Source organism: Echinops telfairi, unplaced genomic scaffold (genome assembly GCF_000313985.2).
Source record: "Echinops telfairi isolate 266 unplaced genomic scaffold, ASM31398v2 ScPeMD7_4;HRSCAF=17, whole genome shotgun sequence".
Classification (NCBI taxonomy): domain Eukaryota; kingdom Metazoa; phylum Chordata; class Mammalia; order Afrosoricida; family Tenrecidae; genus Echinops; species Echinops telfairi.
The window spans coordinates 9,001,473-9,023,415 of record NW_022103900.1 but is presented as its reverse complement, the minus strand read 5'-3'; the positions used below and the strand labels follow the sequence as shown (position 1 = coordinate 9,023,415).

The window sequence follows — 21,943 nt, the reverse complement described above, 5'->3', positions numbered from 1 at the left end:
CACCACCTAGTTGTTTGGGTCTCAGGCTGTGGAGACTGATGTTCGTGTGGTCCACTGGCCTGCTGTACTAATCGCTTTCCGTGTGTCTTTTGATTTTCCTCAGTCTTCTTTCGGGCAGACAGGGAGAAACAAATATTGGCACCTTAGATGGCTGCTCATGAGTTTGTAAGTCCCTAGTTGCTGGACACCCAAGTGAGATGTAGGACATTGTCTTTTTGAACTACATTTTGCCTGTTGACTGTGCCCTCCCCTGAGTCTATGGTGCTGAGCCCCCCGAGGCCCAGCAACTCATTCCTTCAGGATGCTTGGTTATGTCCAGGAAGTTTTCATGACTGTCCCCAGTGTGCTTCATGACACTCATGATTATATTTACAGCAAAGGTAAATACATAGATACAAATATCCTCTGTTAAACCTGGTTGTATCTGAGGGTAGACTCCCATTATCTCTCCCACACCTGTTCAGCTTGTGTGTCTATCTTGGCATTCAGACATATCACCACTATTCCAGGTTGTGCTCATACTAGTATTTGCCCATGTTGCCTTTAAGGCTTGCATACCCCTCTGTGTCAAAGAGATCTTTTGCAACAGACTTGACTAAGGAAATACATTGTTTGGTTTCCTGATGGTTACTTCTGAGGATACTGATAGTGGATCCAAGTAAAATAGAACCCTGACCACTTCAATCTTTTTTCCATTGGTTGTGATATGAGAATTCTTGTGTTCCTTCTGTTGAAGTGTAATCCATGTTGAATGCTGTAGTCTTTGATCGTCGTTACTAAGTACTTCAACTCTCTTTACTTCCAACAAGCAAGATTGCGTCATCTACATGTTGCTGCTTCTTAATGAGTATTCCTGATACTCATGACTTGATACCACATTCTCCTTGTATGTTACCTACCCGAAATAGCTAGTTATTTCTTTCCTAGTTCAAGTTCCTTTAGTTTCCACAGTCCAGGCAGAACTTGAATTATGCCTTCAACTCCATTGCTTCGAGTCTAACCAATCTCAATTACAATACCCAAAGGGACAGAAAAGACTTTTCAATCTGTCTTCCAACAAAAGTGTTCCCATCTCTATGGTGTCTGGCTATGAAAAGATAGTGCCTGGGGTCGTAAAGGCTTCAAGTTAAAGAAACAGCCATCCAATAGGAAAGCAAATAAGCTCACATGGAAGAAGTACACCAGCCTGTGGGGTCATGAGGTGTCCATGGGATCAGGTATCAAGTATCAAAAGATCCAAAACAAACAACTACATTGATGTGAATGAGGGGGGTTGGAGTGGAGACCCAAAGCCCATCTGTAGACAATTGGATATCGCCCCACAGAAGGGTTATAAGGAAGGGAGTTCCTGAATGCTGCCTCCCCCCTCCCCCCACTACCATGACCCAGTTCTACCTTACAAATCTGGCTAGACCGGATAGGAGAACACACATTGGACAGATAAAGAGCTCTCAACACATGGAATTCAGGGACAGATAAACGCCTCAGGAATAGGAGTGGGAGTAGCGATATCATGAGGGTAGAGGGTAGGTTAGGGAGAGGAAAGAGAGAGAAGGGGGGAACCCATTGCAAGGTTGGATATATAGTCCCCCTCCCCGAAAGGGACAAATAACAGAAATTTGGGTGAAGGGAGACAACAGACAGTGTAAGATATGAATAATGAGAACAATACACAATCGATCAAGGATTCACGAGGGTAGAAGGGTGGGGGGGGAGGGGGAAAACAGAAGAGCTTATACCAAGGGTTGATGGCAACATATGTACAAATATGCTTGCTACAATTGATGTTAAAAGAGTTGTAAGAGCCCCCAATAAGATGATTTTTTTTAAATGTTCCCCTCTCCTCCTTGAGGAAGTGAGAGATGGGGAGAAAAGCGTCAAGGACCACCCTCCATGATGGTGTGTCATGGTGGGTTCTCTGTAGCCCACCTCTCGGTCCTGATCCTCGTCCTTTGCTGTAATAATATTTTATTGAGTTTGGGGTGAAAGTCTAAACAGGAGGTTCATTCCCCATTGGACAGTTCCCCTGGAAATTGTTCTGTGATGCTACTTCCTGCATCTCAACGTGTCGATGCGCTGTCATTGTGTTCTGTCTGTTCTGGAAGTCTGTAGTACTTTCAAAATTCTTCTCCCACAACAATTCAAATGTGGCCGTTTTCCCCCAGACTCCCTGACATTTATATCGGACTCTCAAGACACTTGCCTTGCCAAACGAAGCTGGCATGTGTGGCAATGAGGAGGAGAGATTACAAAGGACGTCAGTTTGCCTGTCCCTATTGCAATAGTTTATTATAAAAATGTACTTTCTAAACATGGCTTTCCATCTTGTATTACTTGATGTCTCATCGTCTTTCCCTCATGAATTACATTGCATCTGTTTGAAGTGAACCGTTTTAAAATTTATATCCTGCCCTACTTTTATTTTAAGAACTGAAGATTTTTTTCCCTCCTCATCCTGCTCAAATATGCATGAACATCTTATACATTTCAAGCTCTTTAACATGGAGAACATAATATGATAATGTGACTAGTGGTAAAATTAGAATGGGGCTAGAGATGCATTCTCAAAACGGTGGGCCATCCAACACCTTCCCATGCCTATCAATCTCTTCTCTGCTGTCACAGCATGGTGTGAAGTCATGGAACAATGACGCAAGGCTGTGGGACACGGATGCGGAGGGGTTCCTAGTTGATGGAGGCCATCACGGTGGAGAGGAGCACTGGGTACTCAGTGGTGAAACACGTAGCCATTCAAATTCACCAGCCAAGGTGTGGCAGCTTGCTTTTGTAAGAGTACAGCCTTTGGAAAGCTTCTGGGGGCGGTTCTATGCACCAGAACTGCTTTGATGGCAATGGGTGAATGGCCACCGTGATTTGTAATCTATCTGATGGTCACGCATATGATTGCTTCCACTGAATGATAGGCATTAGAGGGCAGTGGTGCTTCAAGGACCATGTTCACAATGGTGAGGCTTTTCGTTGGGTTGCTAACCACAAACAAGGTCAGCAGTTTGAAACCAGCCGCTCCTCAGGAGAAGGATGAGACTTTCTATTCCCATAAAGAATGATAACTTCGGGAACCCACAGGTGCAGTTCTCTGTCCTGCAGGATTGCTGTGAGTCAGAATCAAGTCGATGGCAGCGAGAAAGATTTACCGCCTAGGAAACCCCTAGGAAGCAGTTCTACTGTGCGCTGTGAGTCAGTAGGGGTCAGAATTGACGGGAAGGCTATGGGTTTAGTGTTGGGGAATGTGGGGGACCTGCGTTTGTTTCCTGGCCGAAGCCCCTCATACAGAGCCACCACTCACCTGCCAGGAGACGTTGGCACATTACTGTGATGCTGAGCGGGTTGGGCAGCGCTCGGAGACCAGGGGCTTCCAGACAGAGGATGACTGTCGCTCTGTGCATTGAGTTCCCCCGAGTCGGGGACAGACGCAATGGTAGCTGACCATTTGCTCCATTTTGTTTGGCAAACCTTACTCAAGAAGGATTCTACCACATACATCACAGTTACTCCTCAGGTGTTGCATCAAATGCAGTAAATTATAATTACTGAAAATAAACATGGTACATTTAATACTGTACTTAATGTTACTGGAAATCATACCCTGGATGGCCAAGGAAGAGATTTTTTTGACAAATAAATGAAAGCCTTGTTGTATGACTCTCTAGAGCTGGTATGTGCATGCACTAAGGAAAGGTGAAGGTCCAGGGAGGAATTGCTAGCGAGAGACTAAACATTAGACAAGTGACCTCAAATATGAATATTCATCAGGGTCACTTGGAGAACTTCCTAAAACAGTATTAGACCCCACCTCTGGGTCTGATTCGTTTGATCTGAGGTAGGACCTGAAAATTTACATTTTTCACCATCAATCTCCTAATTGTTGGTGATATTGCTGATCCAGTTATCACACTTTGAAAACCACTGAATTGGAACTTGAAAAGCTACCCCAGCTAAGAAAAGGGTGGAGCAAAGAAGGGCTAATTTCAGGATTTCCCCAGAGCAGTACCCTGGCAGATAAATGACAGGTGGCTTCGTGATACCAAATGAGAGTTAAGACCAGCTAACATAAATAAAGTGTGAGATTGAATCAACTTAGTAATACCATAAACTTAGTTAGCCTAATGTCGCCATGTAAGGCCTATACATATATCTAAGCTACTTTATATATAGCTTAGTATTTCTAAATATATTCCTACACTGCAAGGAACGTTTATCCTCATTAGCTGACGGTGCGTATGTCAAGGTAAACGGGAAGGTGGAGAAAGGGCAGCCCAAGGAGAAAGGGAAGCTCATACATTGTAGAGCAAAGACTGAGGAAACCACTCGCCTGCCCCCCACTCCGTTAGTATTCACTCCCAGGTAAAAAGCCACAGAACGCATTTGAGTCTATGGCAACAGACTCAGCAACCAGGTGCATGGAAACACAGATCACTTATTGCAATATTGAAATGGGAACTACCTAAGCTTTTCAATGGATTGTACAGGTATCATTGTCTCTGGATTTGTTTCCTGAATCTTGAAACTTCATACTTACCTGATTCTTCTAAGTGGAGTTTTAATAAAACAATATTCCCTTAGAACTTTGGGGGACATCAGCATTAATTTTTTTCTTTGTAGAATTTCACAGACCTATGTGGTTTACCTGGATTTCCCATGGAAAGGAAATTGAGGGACTAAGTTAAAAATGAACTATGTAAAAAAAAAAACTGATCCATCTTGATAACCAAATAGTCAAGTGATCGTGTTTAATGTGATTTTATGTTCATTTGGAAAATAAGGAGGGGAAACAGTATGCTTAGTTGTCCTTATAGGGAAAATGCTATCATTCAGCTCATGTATAAAAAGCCCCATAAAAATGACTCCAGAGGCCTTGGCTGGCTGTGCAGTCACGGTCAAACAGCTCACCGCTCCGTTGCTCCCGTTCCTGCTCCAGGTACATGTGACAGCGCCGCAGCGATGAGTGGAATTTTAAAGAGGAAGTTTGAAGAAGTTGACGGCTCCTCACCCTGCTCCTCTGTGCGGGAATCAGATGATGACGTTTCCAGCAGTGAAAGTGCTGACAGTGGGGACAGTGTCAATCCATCCACCTCTAATCATCTCACCCGTGAGTACTGAGCTTGTATCTGAAGTGGATTGTGTGAGCCTACAGCAAGACTAATTGTCAGCTTGGTCATATATTTTTTTAAACCTTCATTTCGATTTAGGCTTGTTTTGTTTTGTTTTCTATCTTTGCAATTGATCTGAAAAACGAAGTCCTGAAAGACAATGATATTTTTTAATCAATGTAGTATATTTTATTCCCTTTAATTATTTTTAATCAATGTGATCAATTGTTTTTATTGGGATTATTTTTTGCAGTAGATCATATGATTATGTCAGCCAACTGAGTCGATGAGAAATGGTGCTGTACCATTGATGCTTTTCCAATGGTGAACACGGAGGCCCAGAACCAGGGCTGAGAATAAATCTGGCCTCAATTAAAATCAAATCAAATCACCCTTCTACAGTTGAAATGTATTCAGTAAGGAAAGCCAGGATGTGCTTAGGAGCTGCAGCTCAAGGTTAGGATGGAAAAGAGCTAAGTCTCACATGCAGTAGAGGACACGAGGAAGCAGAAAAACTCCCCAGTGCGCAAATGTGTGTAGACCGCACTGCTGCCCTGCCTCACCCTTTTCTCCTCTCATCCTCAGCCATTCTGACTCGTGGCAGCCCCATAGGACAGGGTAGACCTGCCTCCATGGGTGTCCGAGCCTGTGACTCTACAGTAAAAGACCACTGGTGGCTTCAAACTGCTCACCTCGGGGCCAGCAGCCCAGTGCGTCACCACGATGCTACCAGGGCTCTTCTCATCCCCAGAGATAATGATACCTCATCCCACAAAGACATTTTAAAAAGGACCAATGCCTTCTATTTGATGTGTTTTTTTGTTTTATTTCTTTTCTTTTTCCACACAATAATATAAACCCTTCAAGTCAGGCAGGGTATTTGAACACTTATGAGAAAAAGTTCTTAGGGGAGTACAGTCTACACGCTGAAACACACTGATTAGCAAAACCAAAGCTCATGGCTGGTGAGTCCCTTCGAACTCACCGCGACCCTGTTGGGCAGAGGAAAACTTCTCCTTTTGTTCCCCAGGCGAAGCTGACTGCCTGCCACTAACTTTTCATTCAGGAACAAATCATTTCTCTCCTATGTCACCAGGGCCCCATGCAAACTGACAGTAGTCATTACATTGTTTTCTTTAATTCTCTAAACAGGAAGGTTCCAATCTGTCACGACAGCATGGTAGATAACTGTGCTTTTGTCATCGTCATTTTCCATTTAAGGAGTGCACTGTGTGAATTTAATGTAAGAGTTAATAAAGTAGGAGCCCTGGTGGTACAGTGCTTAAAGAACCCAACTGCTAAGCAAAAGGTTGGTGGTTCAAACCCACCAGTTGTCTTGAAGGTCTGATTCCATGAAGATTTACAGCCTGGGAAAGACCTTGCAGCAGTCCCAGTCTGTCCCCGAGGACCCCTCTGAGTTGGCATCTACTTGCTTTGACTGTTCTGGTTCCAGAAAGTAGAGCATACTTTGGCAACCTTGGGAGCAAAAGAATCAGCCACATTTTTAAGAGTTCAGTAGAAGCACAATAAATCTTTTGAATATGACATAAATATATTTACATCAACAGCATTTTATAAACAAGCAAAATGAATTGCATACTATAGTGAAAGAACAATTATAATTAATATAGCTGAAAAATTAATATTCAGAGACAAATTTAACATGTCATATATGTGATCTAGAAATACATTTACATAAATTATGGTGATATGAAATGTACTTTTACTTTTGATTCAAAAATACTTGATGTTTACATATATGATATTAGTACTGAAATTATAATGATAGCAACAGGATTTTATGGCAATCAAATAGTAAGTGAGAAAATACACAAGGGATACCAAAAAGCTCATGAAAAAAACTCTATCATATTTTATTTCCATTTCCACAATCTTTTTGAAACCCTCTTTTATATGAAAGAGCTTTGTAAAATGTCAAGGACTAAACAATGTTATAGTACAAAGCATGATAATATCCAGTATTTATTGGATACATGGTATGCTCCAATAGGTTTATGTGACTTATCCCTACTCTTTACAGAAATCCTGAAAAATTGTCAGAGGAAATAGGGAAGGCCCAGAGAGGATATGAATCTTGTCTAAGATCATATTAGATTTGAACTGAGAATATGTGTGTGTCTCATCCAATAGATACTACTTTTTCTAGTATCTTATCTTACATTTTAATTATGTAATATTGGACATATCTTTAAAGTGTTACATATTGAGAGCTATAAAAGGTATCATGGGTGGGTTGAGACAGATTATGCAAATATAAGGATATAATCTAATTGATATCCATCAATGAATTTTCTCAGAAGGTGAAGGAATGATAAAAATCTCCCCTAGTAAGTAAGCGACCAATAATAGATATTTTTAAAGAAATCATAAATGTTGCAAATCCATTCTGTATATGAAATTACAGTGGGAAAAATAATTAAAAGATTTTGAGATTGTGCTAGATATAGGAAAGTATAGAAAAACACATCAATGCGAAAGAAGGGGGGAAGAGTGGAGACCTAAAGACCATTTGTAGACAATTGGTCATCCTCTCACAGAAGTGCCATAGGGAGGAGACAAGCCAGTCAGGGTGCAGTGTAGCACTAATGAAACATACAACTTTCCTCTAGTTCTTTAATGCTTCCTCTCCCCCACTATCATGATCCCAATTGTACCTTATAAATCTGGCTAGACCAGAACATGTACACTGGTACAGATAACAGCTGGAAACACACAGAATCCAGGACAGATAAATCTCTCAGGAACAATATTAGGAGTAGCTATACCATGAAGGAAAGGGGAAGGTGGGGGTGGGGGGTGGGGGTAAAGGGGAATCAATTGTAACGATCGATGTATAACCACCCACCCACCCACCCAGGGTGATGAACTACAGAAACATGGGCAAGGGAGACAGCAGATGGTGTAAGATATAAAAATAGTAATAATGTTTAATTTATCAAGAGTTCGTGAGGGTTGGAAGGCAAAGGAGAGAAGAAAAAAAGGAGCTGATGCCAAGAGCTCAAGTAGAAAGGAAATGTTTTGAAAAGGATGATGGCAACATATGTACAAATGTGCTTGACACAATGCCTATATGGATTGTTATAAGAGCTGTAAGAGCTCCCAGTAAAATAATAGTAAAAAAGAAAATATAGGAAAAAAAGATATTTCATATGGAAAAAGCTACATAAAAATAGAAAACTATTATGTAACAAATGGTTATAATGTGTCTTTTTTTTAAAAGATCATTTTATTGGGGGCTCTTACAGCTCTTAATCCATATATTAATTGTATCAAGCATATTTGTACATATGTTGCCATCATCATTTTCTAAACATTTACTTTCTATTTGAGCTCTTCGTATCAGCTCCTCTTTTTTCCCTCTTTTTCCTACCCTCCCACCCTGTGAACCTTGATAAATTATAAATTATTATTCTTTTCATATTATAATGTGTCTTGTTAGCAAATTCAGGAAAGAAAAACACCCACTCCACATTTATCAACACAGGTTCCAAAGACCAGGTTGTTTATGAACATGGAGGTTGAGCATATCAGACCAAACAATGGTGGAGAAGCACATCATTGTATAACTCCAAACCACTGATAGTCATGGCCCAGCCAACCGGACGCATGAACTTCACTGTTACACCCAGCACCACTCCCGCCAAGCACTTAAAGCATTGGTTACTGCCAGATGTATACGGATACAATTAATGAGCAAAATCGTTGGAGAGTAGATTTTTCAAATCATTGTCATAAATGTGAAATGTCAGCAAGATAGTAAATAAGTGAGGAGTAGGTATAATTTAAATCAATGCTTCATAACATATGCCCTATTTAAATATGTCCCAGAGTATTTATTTTTTCATATATTTGAAATGAACTTATTTGTCACTAAAGATTGTAAGGCCGTTTCACTTTTATTCTTCCTCCTTTTTATTTTTTGCCACTCAAACCAATACTTTGGCCCAAGGGAAAAGGCTTCTGGAAGGATATTATTTAGTTTTTAAAGAAGCGCAGAATTTTTAATAGATACCTTTCTAAAGCAAACCATGAAAAAGGTGCCTATTTGTAAGACAGTGAGCGGGATCATTAGCTGAGCATTGATATGAGGGGTGGGGAGGGGGTGGAGAGAATCATATAGTAAAATACTGAATGGATTTAATGATAAGAAAATTTAAACTAATCTATTATAAGAACAACAAACAAACAAAAATAGAAGGAATAAATAATTAAACTGAGAAAAATAGTTGCAATTATATGGTAGAGGTTTATTTTCTAAAGTATAAACACATAGCATTATTAGTATTAACACTTAGATCTTCCCTTTAAAATAATTAACATTTAAGGAATATGATTAGCAAATATTTATAATAATACATCTCAGACGAAAACAATACTAATGAGATACCATTTCATTCTTGTGTAATTAGTGCTCCTTCTGAAAAAATAAATAAGTAAAATTAAAATCTAATACTTAAGTGCCTATGTAAGTCACAATACCAATTTTCAGCACATTGTGTTATTGGCAGTGAAATTTAGAATGCATTTTGTCAATATAAGAGCCATAAAATATTTATATATAACATTCTGAAATTCAGAGAACTTATGTGAAAAGGGAAATATCAAAAACAAGAAGGAAAGTTCATAACTGAAAATGGTGGTGGTTAATGCTAGTGCCAAAAACTGGAGGAAGGATTACTTATGCCAAGGATGGAAACTAGTGCACTAAACTATGATAAGACATGCAATGAATTTATTTTCACTATAGTAGGGAACATTTGATCCTGATCTATAAAAGCCCATGAGATAATGTAAGAAAAGAACCCAAAATTTCAAGGCAAAGCTGTATACATATAAGAGTAAAGTGTGCTCTGGTTCCCTGAACAAATGCATATGGTACTGGCTTTGTGGAGATGTTCAATTGATGTTTGAATTTTTATATGTACTAATTTTTTTGTTAATATTGGTTGTAGTTTGTGTGTTTTTTGCAACAAAACACTTTTAAATTTCATCAGCTAAAAATTCACGACAGTTGCCCCAGTTGAGTTCTTGAATGCAAAACAGCAGATTGAAAGGGCATGATCAGCTAGATTATACAAGATTTAAACCAATTAGCAAAAACATTTTTATTAATATTAATATGCCAACATAGATTTGTTTCCCATTGAATAAAGTAGGCCTATTTTATGCTGCCCAAGAAGTTATTGAAATGTTTCTGCTAATCACTTAATATCAGTGATAGTTGGCAATGATTAGTTTCCGAAGTTGCTGATTTGACTTTTTATTAAATGAAATGTGGCAGGGATCTTACATAACTTTTAGAAGATAATTCAATAAGGGATTTATTCAAAGTTCTCTTTTCACTCAACAGTTTGCTTTGTTTACCAACTTGCTATTGTGTAGCTCTGATTCATAGCACTCCTCTGTCAGTCAGAAGGAACAAGAGAAAGAGTAAGCTGTGTATACCATAAAGATTTATTGTCTTAGAAAGCAAAAGGGGAACTTCTACCCCGCCCTGTAGGGTTGCTATGAGTCTAAACCCACTCAATGGCAGTGCGGCAGTTACATAATCTCCTGACAACTTGTGAAGGGGTGGAGTCTAGCCTGTCAATCATGTCGCAGCTTGATGACCTCATTTGGAGGCACGGGGAGATCAATAGCTCACTGGAGGCCAGATACATTCACTCGCTGTGAGACATTCCTGTTGACAAGCCACATGGAGCTATGCCAGAGCCCTGGGGCTCAAGGAGCTATGTGGAGACCCCTGCCAGCGCTAACATGACTTTCCACCCACTGGCATGTGATCTTTCTGCATTCGGCGTCATTACATGTGTTGTGTGAGTCCAAAGAGGAATTTATAGATTGGTATCGGACATATAGGCTATTTGTGGACTTGATCTGGACTCAGCTGGGATGTTTCCTCAATATTCAATTGCTCTTGTATAGAAAGCTCTCTTATGCACATGACTGTCTATGAATTTGTTTCTCTAGTCTGCCCAGACTAACACAGTCAGTGAGTTAGTTAGATGTCCAACAGTCAAATACTGGTTGGTCCTGCAGTAACCACCTAGTTGATATTTTTGAGTCCATAGTTACAGCACCGATGTCAGTCCATCTCCTTAAGGGTCTTCCTCTTTTTCACTGACCCTTGAAGTTCACCAAGGGTGTCCTTCTCCAGGGATAAGTCTCTCCTGATAATGTGCCTAAAGTTCCTGAGAGGAAGTACTACCGTCCTCGCTTCTAAGGCACATCCTAGCTGTTATTCTTTTTACAAAGTATTTTGTTTCTTCTGGCAACCCATGGTACTTTCACTTATCCTTGCACCATTTTGAATGCATAAATTCTCCCTGACCTTCCTTCTTCATCTCCCAGTTTTCACGTGTACATGAGGTTATTGAAAATACCATGACTTGTTCAGCTGTGCGTTAGTTCTCAAAATACATCTTTGCTCTTTAACACTGTGGGGAGCTCTTGTCCAGTGCAATGATGCTTTGACTGCATTTCTATGAGCATTGATCTTGGATCCAATAAAATAACATCCTTGACAATGTCAGTGTTTTCTCTGTTAGCATGATGCTGCCTATTGGTACAATTGTGAGGATTTTAATTTTCTTTACACTAGGTAATTCGTACTAAATGCTATTGTTTTTGATCTTCATCAGTAAGTGCTTGAAGCTCAGTTTGTTTTCAGCAAGCAAGGTTTTGCCCTCTGCATCATGACGGTTGTAAATTCCTCCAATCCTGATGGCTGATGGCACATTCTTCATATGGCCTAGCTATAGGATCATTTGCTCAATAAACAGATTGAACAGTATGGTGAAATGATACAGCCCTGATGCACATGTTTCCTTTTTATTACCTATGCATTAACCCTTTGTTCTGTTCCAACAACTGCCTCTTGATCTGTGTACAGGTTCTTCATGAGCACAATTAAAGTGCTCTAAAATTCCTTTTGTTTGCAATGTTATCCATAGATTGTTATGATCTACACAGTGAACTGTCCTTGCAATCAATAAAATACTAGTAAACAAAATATCAGAAAGATATTTTATTAATATTATAGGAGATAACAAAGAATCAAAAGACAATAATTCTACCTAGACTATTAGTTATGTAAAAGATATAAGTGTTCTAACCAGTATGAGAGTAGTAATTAAGAAGGTGTCTTATTTCTAGAAATATATTTCAAATTATTTGCTTATCCAAAATTTTATATGAAAATTCTAATAAAATGTTTTATTTACTCTTTCATCCAACTGAAGGCATTTATTTATCTGTATTATTCTAATGCATATTATTTTATATAGTCCATGGCGATAAAGGGGGAAAGACACTGATTTCTACTCCTGTAAAGAGTTACAGTCTTGGAAACTCACGTGGGCAGTTCTACTCTGTCCTAGAGATTCGCGATGAGTCGGAATGAAATTGAAGGCAGTGAGTTTGTTGTTCTCTTGTTTGGATGAGGATAAACTCATAGAGACCGAGGAGGGCAGAGAAGAACTCTTCGTGTGGGTTTCCAAGGCTGCAAATCTTTACTGAAGCAGAAAGCCTCATCTGTCTCCCACAGAGGAACAGGTGGTTTTGAACTGCTAACCTTGTAGTTAACAACTTAATACATAATCCACTATGCCATGTGGTCGTTATGGGTTGGAATCAACTCGATGGCAGTGAGTTTGATTTTGAATTATGGTGATGAACACTTGGAAATGTTATAATTAATAAATTATGTATTAACTTATTTTTATACTTTCAAAATAAAAATCATCTTAAAATAAAGAATTGTCTGAAGATGATCAAGTTTGTATAACATTCAAAACCAGTTTGACAAGTTGCTTCTGAGTCATGGTGACCCTAAGAATAGAGTGGAAGTGCTGCGTAGGGTTTCTGTCTTTACAGAAGCTAACAGCCTTCTCTTTTTCCTTTAGAGCCACTGGTGGACTTGATGAAAACTGATCTTTCACTTAACAGCCCACATCCCTTAACCTCATGCACCACCAGGGTGTACTTATCTAGTATCAGAAACCCAAATTTCGTTTCACATTGATATTCTTTAAAATATGGTTGTGTGTGTTTAAAACTTACTCTTCCTGGGCTTGGCATCAAAATTTTAAATAGCCCATGTACTCAGTGTTTCAAAAGCACTAACGTATTCTGTAACAACATTTTGTGATCATTGCAAATATAAAAATTGATCAGATTGTTTGCTATATATCAGGAGCTATGGTAGTAGAAAATCCTGTGCTACTGTAAACTTTCTGTTGTCTTATTATGATAGGAGAAGCTTAAAAATACAAATCAGTAAAGGCATTATGCCTTTTTCCTTAAACTTCTGAGTTTTGCTACCTAACTAGCATGCTTACCAGGGATAAAGCAAGGTCATAGCCGATGTTTTCCTTGAGATTGAAGCAGCTGGATTCTGTATGCTGTGTTTATAACACTGGGTTTCATCAAAGCCCTGTGGCTCAATGGCAGTCACCTGCACTTGAGCACTGTCAGAAGGAGAGCTGCAGAGACACTAGAGAGGAGTGATCTTTTCCCCTGTGCCTTCTCAGGGTGTTTGGCACCTTACAAGAGTAATGAGAAGCTGTGCAAATGAAACATCTTCCCAAAAGGAACATAATACTTTTTCTGAAGTAGAGTGTTTATACAGATAAATGTAAAATATTTAGGAAGTGAAAGTATCAAGAGGTAAAGGATATTTTCAATTGTACATGAAATCCAGCAATAGATGCCTTACATGAGGATAGAGGTTCACAACGTTCTTGCATTGAATTTGATGTAAAAATGTTGTGTGACTAGGAGCCGTTATTATTAAAATTTTATAAATGTCTAAATTAATGTTTAGAGATGTATTCACAATGTATCATGAGCTGGATTTAGAGTCTCTATATCACCTTCTCGCCTTTCTTCCCTCTTTTCCTCTCCTCCCTTTCTCCCTCCGTTCTGTGTCCTTCCTTTCTTAGTTACCTGTTTTCTCTCTGAATATGCAATACATACATATGCCACCGTATGCACCTAACTCAGAGTCCTCTGATGCACTTTAATGTCCTTTGATGTTACATAGATCTGGTCTCATGCTGAAATGATTGAGCCAACGGCTACGTGAAACAAATCCTCCATCACCATCACCTGGCTGCACAAGAAGCTTTTTCAATCCTTGAAAAGGCTTCAAGCCTTTTCTTGCATTTAAGTAAGGCAAAATTAAAGAGCTGCTCGCACCTGTTCTGATTTACCTACAAAGACACACTTAGAACAGATGTTATTCTTCACCCAGTGCCTGCCGGTACTCCAAAATCAGACAGTTCCTCTTTCTTCGTCTGCCTTCTTCTCCCTGCCACTTGTTAAAGCCTCGTGCTCTTGTTTTCCCTCAATAGAGCAGCTCCTTCTCGTTCTATACCTTTCTGCCCTTGGCCACCCTTCAGTCTCTCTCTCTCTCTTTCATCTCTTCTTCTTTTGGTAGGGTACGATTCTTAACCACTTCACTACAAATATCTCAGTCCATATCCTCCCCACCCCCACTTTTTTTTTCAAGACAGTACCTGAGAACTTTTAAAATGTTTTGGAAATAGGGACAAAAATATGTTTATGAGAGGACTTCAAGAATTCACAGAAAAATTCCACCATCTTCAATTCCAGTTTGAAGCTCCTTCATCTCTGTTCATGGTTGCCACGGGACTGTCGATCCTACTAGCTGCCTGCAGTCAATTTTCTCTCCCATCTCTGAACAGAGTATCCGTCAGATTCCTCAGCTCACTCCCCCATCTCCGCTTCACAATAGCTCTTCTTGACTTCTTGTCCTCTTGTACCCCCCTTTCGTATCCCACATCCACATGTTCTCACCTTAATACACAGGCACTCATAATGAGTTCTGAAGGAATAAATACAGGTTTGTTAAAGGCTGGAACTAGGTTTCTGTGTGCCAAACACCTGTTTTTTTTATCATTTTATTGGGGGCTCATACAATTCTTATCACAATCCATACATCCATCCATTGTGTCAAGCACATTTGTACATTTGTTGCCCTCATCATTCTCAAAGCCGAACACCTATTAAGCACTGAACAAACACTTGGATGTGTGAATGGATGAGTGGGCACTCGGCATTTACTACTTGCCTTGCGCTGCACTAGTATTAGGAGTTGGAAATCAGATCCAGTTTCTATAGAAACTCATGTTAGTATTTTTGCAAGACTAACTGCTTCCCGCTTTGCATTGTAGTTATTTGTGTACACACCTGATCTTCTGAAGAGTTGCACAGCTTGGCGTAGTTTTGCACAGACTGCGTGCACTTTATACACTTTGCCATGCTGCACAACCACTCTGAGCATTGTTTCCATGCATGCTAGCCCAATAGTTTTGCATGCTGCTGTCTTTAATTTCTGTCTCTTTCTGCCCAGTTTGTTTAATGGTCAATTTTTGTCTCGGTGCCCGTCACATGAGAGTTGAGTTGCCAGGAGCAGACACTCCCCAGCCTCCCCTCAAGCCCCTACAGCAGCCCCTCTCCCGGCAGGACTCCTTTTGCGCTGCCCTGGAAATTGCTGTTTCTGGTGCAGGAATAATCTGTTTGTTCACCCTGTAAACTGTCCTCAGCAGAGCGGCCGACCCAGCCCAGCATGTAGATCGGCCATTCAGGCAGGAGAAACCAGTACACTGGAGTCTCTTGCGTTCTGTTCCACCTCCGGCTGACCTTCACAACAGGCCATGAATCTCCTGCCTGGGCAGACACCCCAGCGTGGGTATGAGAGCCACAGACACCAAAGGATCATGTATCTCGCTTGGGCAAGATGTGTCCGACTGGCCACCTAGGGACCCCCAGGGGCTTTGGCACTGTGCACCACTTCTGCACTAGCCAGGCTTCAGGCTGTGGCAGCCCCGGGTGCATCTCTTCTGAACCCCGGGTGCAGATGGACTGCAAGCAATGCCTCTGTTCTCAGGTCTGCCGAGAACAGCCCCAGAGCAAATGCAGTTTCCGTAGCTTATTTCCCTATTAGATGTATCGGACTGAGTTTTCCAGAGATAGAAAACCTGTGAGACTCATATGTGCGTAAGAAAGAACTTTATATCAAGAGAGAAATTTGCATGTAGCAAGCAGCCCCACCCAAATCCAACTCGAGTCCCTGCGTCAGTGCGAGCGGGAGCCCCCCAGATTCATGCAGGTGCTGCAGGGAGCAGGAAGGCGGAGCAGGATGACCTCAGGTCAGGGGCCAAGGCCAGCTGGACATGGGCAGGGCATCTACAGCCGCAAGGGCAGCAGACCACATGGGCTGTTGGTCCCAGAAGCCAGATTTAGGATCCAAGCACACAGAGAGACAGAGAGGGGCCACATCCCCAAAGAGATGTCATGGAGCTGTGACCTGACAGAGAGATTAGACCTCACCCATATCATCTTAAGAAAACAAACATACACTCACTGCCATAGAGTTCATGCCAATTCATATGGACCCTCTAGGGCAAGATAGAACTGCCCCAGTGATTTCCAAGCCTCTGACTCTTTATAGGAGGAGAAAGCCTCATCTATCTCTCTCTGAGCAACTGGTGATTTCTATCTGCTGACCTTGCTGTTAGCAGCCCCACTCAGCCATCAGGGCTCTCGGTGAGGCTAAGTTGACACACCCATCACAGCAGAGCACTGCTGGGACTCCTTGACGACCGCTTATTCTTTCATTCTGCAGATATGAGCCAGAGGAACAAACCCCTTTGGACTGTGGAATGAGAATGAATGTGGCCAAAGCTCACTTCTGGAAATCTCACAAGGCACGTGCTGTGTGTGTGCGTGCAGGGGCTGCTATTTGAGACCTTTATTTTATTTTAAACATAATCTCATCATTTCTGTGTGCACATTATTTACATAGGCAGGCTATTTGTGAAAATATTTTACTGAGTATTTTTCTCAGTGCCTAGACTGGAGCCTTGCTCTATTACTATTGAATACTTGATAGATAACTTAGTTTTCTGAAAGGTTACATTTTTTTTAAGTATGCCTGATCTTTAGAGTAAAAAAAAAATTAACACTGGAACTTCATAATGGCATGGACATTAGTAGAAACGAACACTAAATTATGAACTGTCTAATTTTGATAGATGTTGTACTACTTTATCTGGATTCTAATTTATCAGTTATTTTATCAATCCATATGGCAAACTCACTGCCAGCAAGTCGATGCCAACTCATTATGCATCCTAGCATGTACCTTTCTGATTCCATGTGCTTATATATAGCTTTCCCAGGCAGAAGCGTCGCTGTTTAATTGGATGCTGCACAGCTATTTATGCAGAAGCTTTATAAGACACATGAGAGAATCCAAGTTTCACCTTCACTCTCTTTTGAAACAGACGGGGGACAAAAGGCATTGCCAAGTCAGAAACTAACATCACACAGTATAGTTCATTTTTTGTTGTGTTGTTTGTTTTAAATTCAAGATCCCCATCCTCTGCTCTCAAGTTGAGTCCAACTCAGAGTGGCCCAGAAGAACAGAGAGGAATTGCCCCATAGTGTTGCCAAGGCTATAAATCTCTGCAGAACCAGATCGCCACATTTTTGTGCCGTAAGCAGTTTGTGGACTAGAACCACCATCCGTTTGGTTAGTAGCAGAATCCTAAGCTCCCCTGAACCACCAGGGATTCTTCTTCTTCTTCTTCTTCTTCTTTTTTTTTGTTTGTATCAATTTGACCCGCTCACTCTGACTTTATTTAAATGTCACTGACATCTTCACAATGACTCTGAAGGGACCTGGCTCTCTTCTAAATCTCATATCAGAGAAGTTGGTCCACTTCTCAAGTTTACCTTAAGGACCAATTGTTTGTTTTTGTTTTGTTGTTGTTGTTGTTTTAAATCATCTTATTGGGGGCTCATACAACTCTTAGGATTCTGAATTCTTGATCAGAACCTCCTCTCTAGTTTAATAATGATATCTTGCTAAATTTAACTTGTTATTCCAGCCAGCTGAGATTTTTTAAAATTCTGTTTCTGTCTTATTTACATTTACTTACACAGTCACAACTTACATAAATATGAATGTAGCTCAAACCTACCTACTTAATTCCAAGTTTGTTGCAAACACCCCCCCCCAAATCCATATAACTCATCTATGTCTTAGATTATGGAAGGCTAAATTTAGTCATTAATCAGAACTAATTTAATACATACCTTCCGAGTCTTGATTGTGTTACAAAGTAGCCAAGTGGTACTGAGATATTTTGCTGCAAACTTCCACATGCATTCATTGCCTGTGAGAGTGTGGATACTCCTAGCTTCCTGATATGTAGGTAGGGCTAATATGCAGGTAGTCCTAGCTTCCCCAGATGCTAAACTCTACAGAAGTGATATTCAGATAAAATCACATGTGGTAATTCCTTTTGTGAAAAGAGACGATATACAATGTTCCCCAGTATGCTCCACATAGTCTTTTTTTGTTTTCCTCTTGTGTAGAAAGAAATGATTATTCCTTCAGTTGACCATTAGTAAGGTAGTTGACTTTCTTTTAGAAGAAAAATAGTGCGTTTGCTGTGGTGTTTCATTCTCAAGTGCATCAGAGCATTCAGTTTGCTCTTCTTGAAAAGGCAGAGTCCTAGGAGCAGGAAGATCCTCACTCTGGCTTTAGTTCAACTACAACTGGTTCTGACCTTAGTCGAATTATTAAACCACCTCTCAATTGCTTTCTTTGTAAAATGTGAGAATGGGAATAGATTGATTTTCAAGATAATATGCTTTGTGTGCGATTCAGACTCCTCCTCCTCCCCCAAATAGTATACCTCTGGTAGTCATTTTTTGTTGAGTTATGTATAGAGTCATATCTGAGGAGATCTTGGTAATTTTAATATTTGTGCTGTGTTTAGTTAGTGCACTGTTCGTTGTTCAATAGAACATTCTACTTGGTGAATTTAGTTGGTTGGTTCCTTAAAAATGAAAATCCTGTGAGTTATTTTAATTGATTGTGTTTTGGTTTGTCTTAATTAAATATAAAAAATGCACTTAAACTGTAATGCATTACAATTATGATAAAAGTAGCTTAAATAGAGGGACTGAGTGATAATACCAGCAATGGTTGAAATAAGGAGGTGTGAACGAAAGTCCGGGGAAAATGGAATTAAGTGATAATGGTCAGCTTGTGGGCAGAGAAATATTAAAGATGAGTGAAATATTATTTCACTTAATGATCTTAAAAAAATTAACATCATTTTTAACTGAAATTTAGGACCATTTTATCAGAGACATCTCATTACCACAAAGTGATAGCCTAATTAAAAACTAAGAAAAGTCACAAAAATGAATAATTAGGAGAACTGATTTATTTAAAGAATTTTAAAAAGCATTAATTAGAAGCATGGTCATTTGATATTATAGTCTTATTTATAAAACTAAATCCTCCATTTGTCTCATCTAACTGTTAATTGGATTTTAATATTGGTGGGCTCAACTTTACTTATCTACCGAATATGGGGGCATTTAGGCAGTTTATTTCAGGAACCCTTATCTATGCCAAAATATCTTCAACTACCTGACTGAAATTCCCACCATTCTATGGCCTTTCAATGTTTCTGTAGCTGAGCTAGCTCCAGTCTCTTTGTGCAGGTTATTTTATTTCCATTTCATCAATGCCAAAAGAGCAGAGGGAGGGATGCTAATAGAGCTACAAGGGAGAGGCCTGGCTGGGCATTGTGGCCCCTCTCAGCCAGCCTGCCTTCTCTGCAGGAGGTGCTTTAGACAGGAGGCGAAGAGAGTGTTCCGGCAGATGCCTCCCCCATGATTGACCACATCAGGTTTTAAATATATCTGTGGGCTCATTACTGCCAGCCATCTGCAGAGCTCTCTAATAGACCATTTTAATGGAAACATGTGAGTACTTTTATGAGTGCATGCCAGATTGATTTATGGGAAATATTCACAGCAAGTGTTTGCATAAAATCTTTGGAAGCATTCTCCTGAACTCTAAGGCAGCATGAGAACATCAATAAAGTGTGTCTTTTCTGTAAACTGCAGGACAGAGAAGGAAGTGTTGGCATGAGGATATCTGTAAATTTCTCTATGACATTTATCAACAAAAAGTTACTAGACAAAATGGACAGTAACTTGAGTATGCAAAGTGAATTAGAGAGGGAGGGAGGAGAGAAACAACAGCACAGGATGGGAATAGAAGTCTGGGCCGTCCGTGCGAACTGTTACCATATTGCAAGGTTGGAAGTTCCACTCTGAGGGGCCTTGGAAGAAAAGCCTGGTGATGCACTTCCCCAAATGCAGCCATTCTAGCAGCCTTGTCTATGGAAGCAGAGCGACAGGAACACTCAAACGCTCAGGCAGGAGTCTAGGGGGCAGTGCTTTTATGTTCACAGCTGAGGGACAACCTGCAGAAGGAGGGTGAGACTGGCTGAACCACTCGAGCAATGTAATCAGTGTCACTGGATGGCGCATGTGGAACTAGTTGGAATGGCTTAGGCTTTACCTAGGGTGTTCTTGACAACAACAAAATATACTTTGGAAAAAATGTTAAAAATAGCTCTTGACATGTTACTGGAATTTCAAAGAATTTACACCATGTCTTATAAAAGTTGCTCACCAAAGTCAAAACCTTTTAGTATATCCAAGATCTGAAATCTCTGAATCTGTTTAACCTCTTATACAATATCTGTTTAACCTCTTATACATAGTAAGACTTCAATACATCTTTGATGAATCAATGAATTACATTTTTGGCTGGATGTTCACACAAAGTGTACAGTATGCCTTCCGAGTGGAGGTTAATAATTGAAGTCAATGAGATAAAAAATGTAAAAGAACATATATCTTGCAACAATAACCAATAAAATTGGTTTGAAAGATTAGAAGAAAACTTTGTGGACCACAGTTCCACACTGACAGCCAGAATGAACTAGTACTTCAGCGCATGGGTGCAAACAAAACCCAAACCCACTGCCATTGAGCCAGTGCCCACTCGCTCATTCCAAGCCTGCATGGGGTTTCTGTGACTGTGCAGCTTTACTGGGATTGCCTCATCTGCGTCCCGCAGAGCAGCTGGTGAGTTTAAACCACCGACCTTTCAGCTAGTTGCCCAACCCAGCCTACATTGTCTCCAGGGCTCCATAGAGTGTAAGGCTAGGGAAAGAAAACTGACAGCATTGCAGGATGGAGACCTGCGCCTGGCTCAGGCCAACAGCACAGAGAGCGAGAGTCATAAACAGTAACACACAGTATGAAATCAATTGCTACTACAGTATTCCAATTAGCGTCTCTTCATGGAAAACTCAATCTATTCCAAACTTGCAAACCTAGGGTGGGTGTCTTTTCAAAGGTAAAAGAAATGTGAGCCTTTAAAAATGTTTACTATTGTACGTCACAAAGATGAACACATTTCATTCCTACAGCAATATTTTGAAATACATACTATATTTAATCCTAATTTCAAAGAAGAGAAAACCAAAGTTTAGAGATTGTTAATAGTATATTCAGGATCCTATCATTAGTAAGTGGTGGAAACATTGAAATCCAGAGCAGTGATGTAACAGTGTTTGAATTCTTAGTCATAGGCTTTTCTGTGGTTGCCTCAAACCCCTTGCTCACTGAAACCTTGTTTTTCTTTGATATATAACTCTTAGTATAAAAGCTTTATTCTAACACTCACAGAGTGCTCTCTGAATGTTAATTTTCTAAGCATTAAAAAAACTCAATGAATTTTTAAATTAGGGTCAATCAGTTTTCATTGTCCACCATTTATGTTACCAAGAAAAATAAGTACACTTATCATATGACATCTTTGCTGTCACTTCCACGAAGGTAACCTTTATATTGTTTATGAAATAGTTTACAAAACGGCAAGATGCTTGCCAAAATGTAAAATA

At 40.1% G+C, this 21,943-nt stretch overlaps 1 protein-coding gene across 3 annotated transcripts in view; it reads left to right on the top strand.

Annotated features, from left to right (window-relative positions):
* CSRNP3 (cysteine and serine rich nuclear protein 3) overlaps positions 1-21,943 on the top strand; it is a 209,263-nt gene that overhangs the window by 118,514 nt on the left and 68,806 nt on the right. For all 3 annotated transcript variants that reach the window (XM_045298964.1, XM_004703775.4, XM_045298959.1), the window contains exon 2: positions 4,940-5,110. In XM_045298964.1, the coding sequence (XP_045154899.1) occupies positions 4,963-5,110 (148 nt within the window). In that variant the 5' untranslated portion in view covers positions 4,940-4,962. The remainder of the gene's footprint in view (positions 1-4,939; positions 5,111-21,943) is intronic.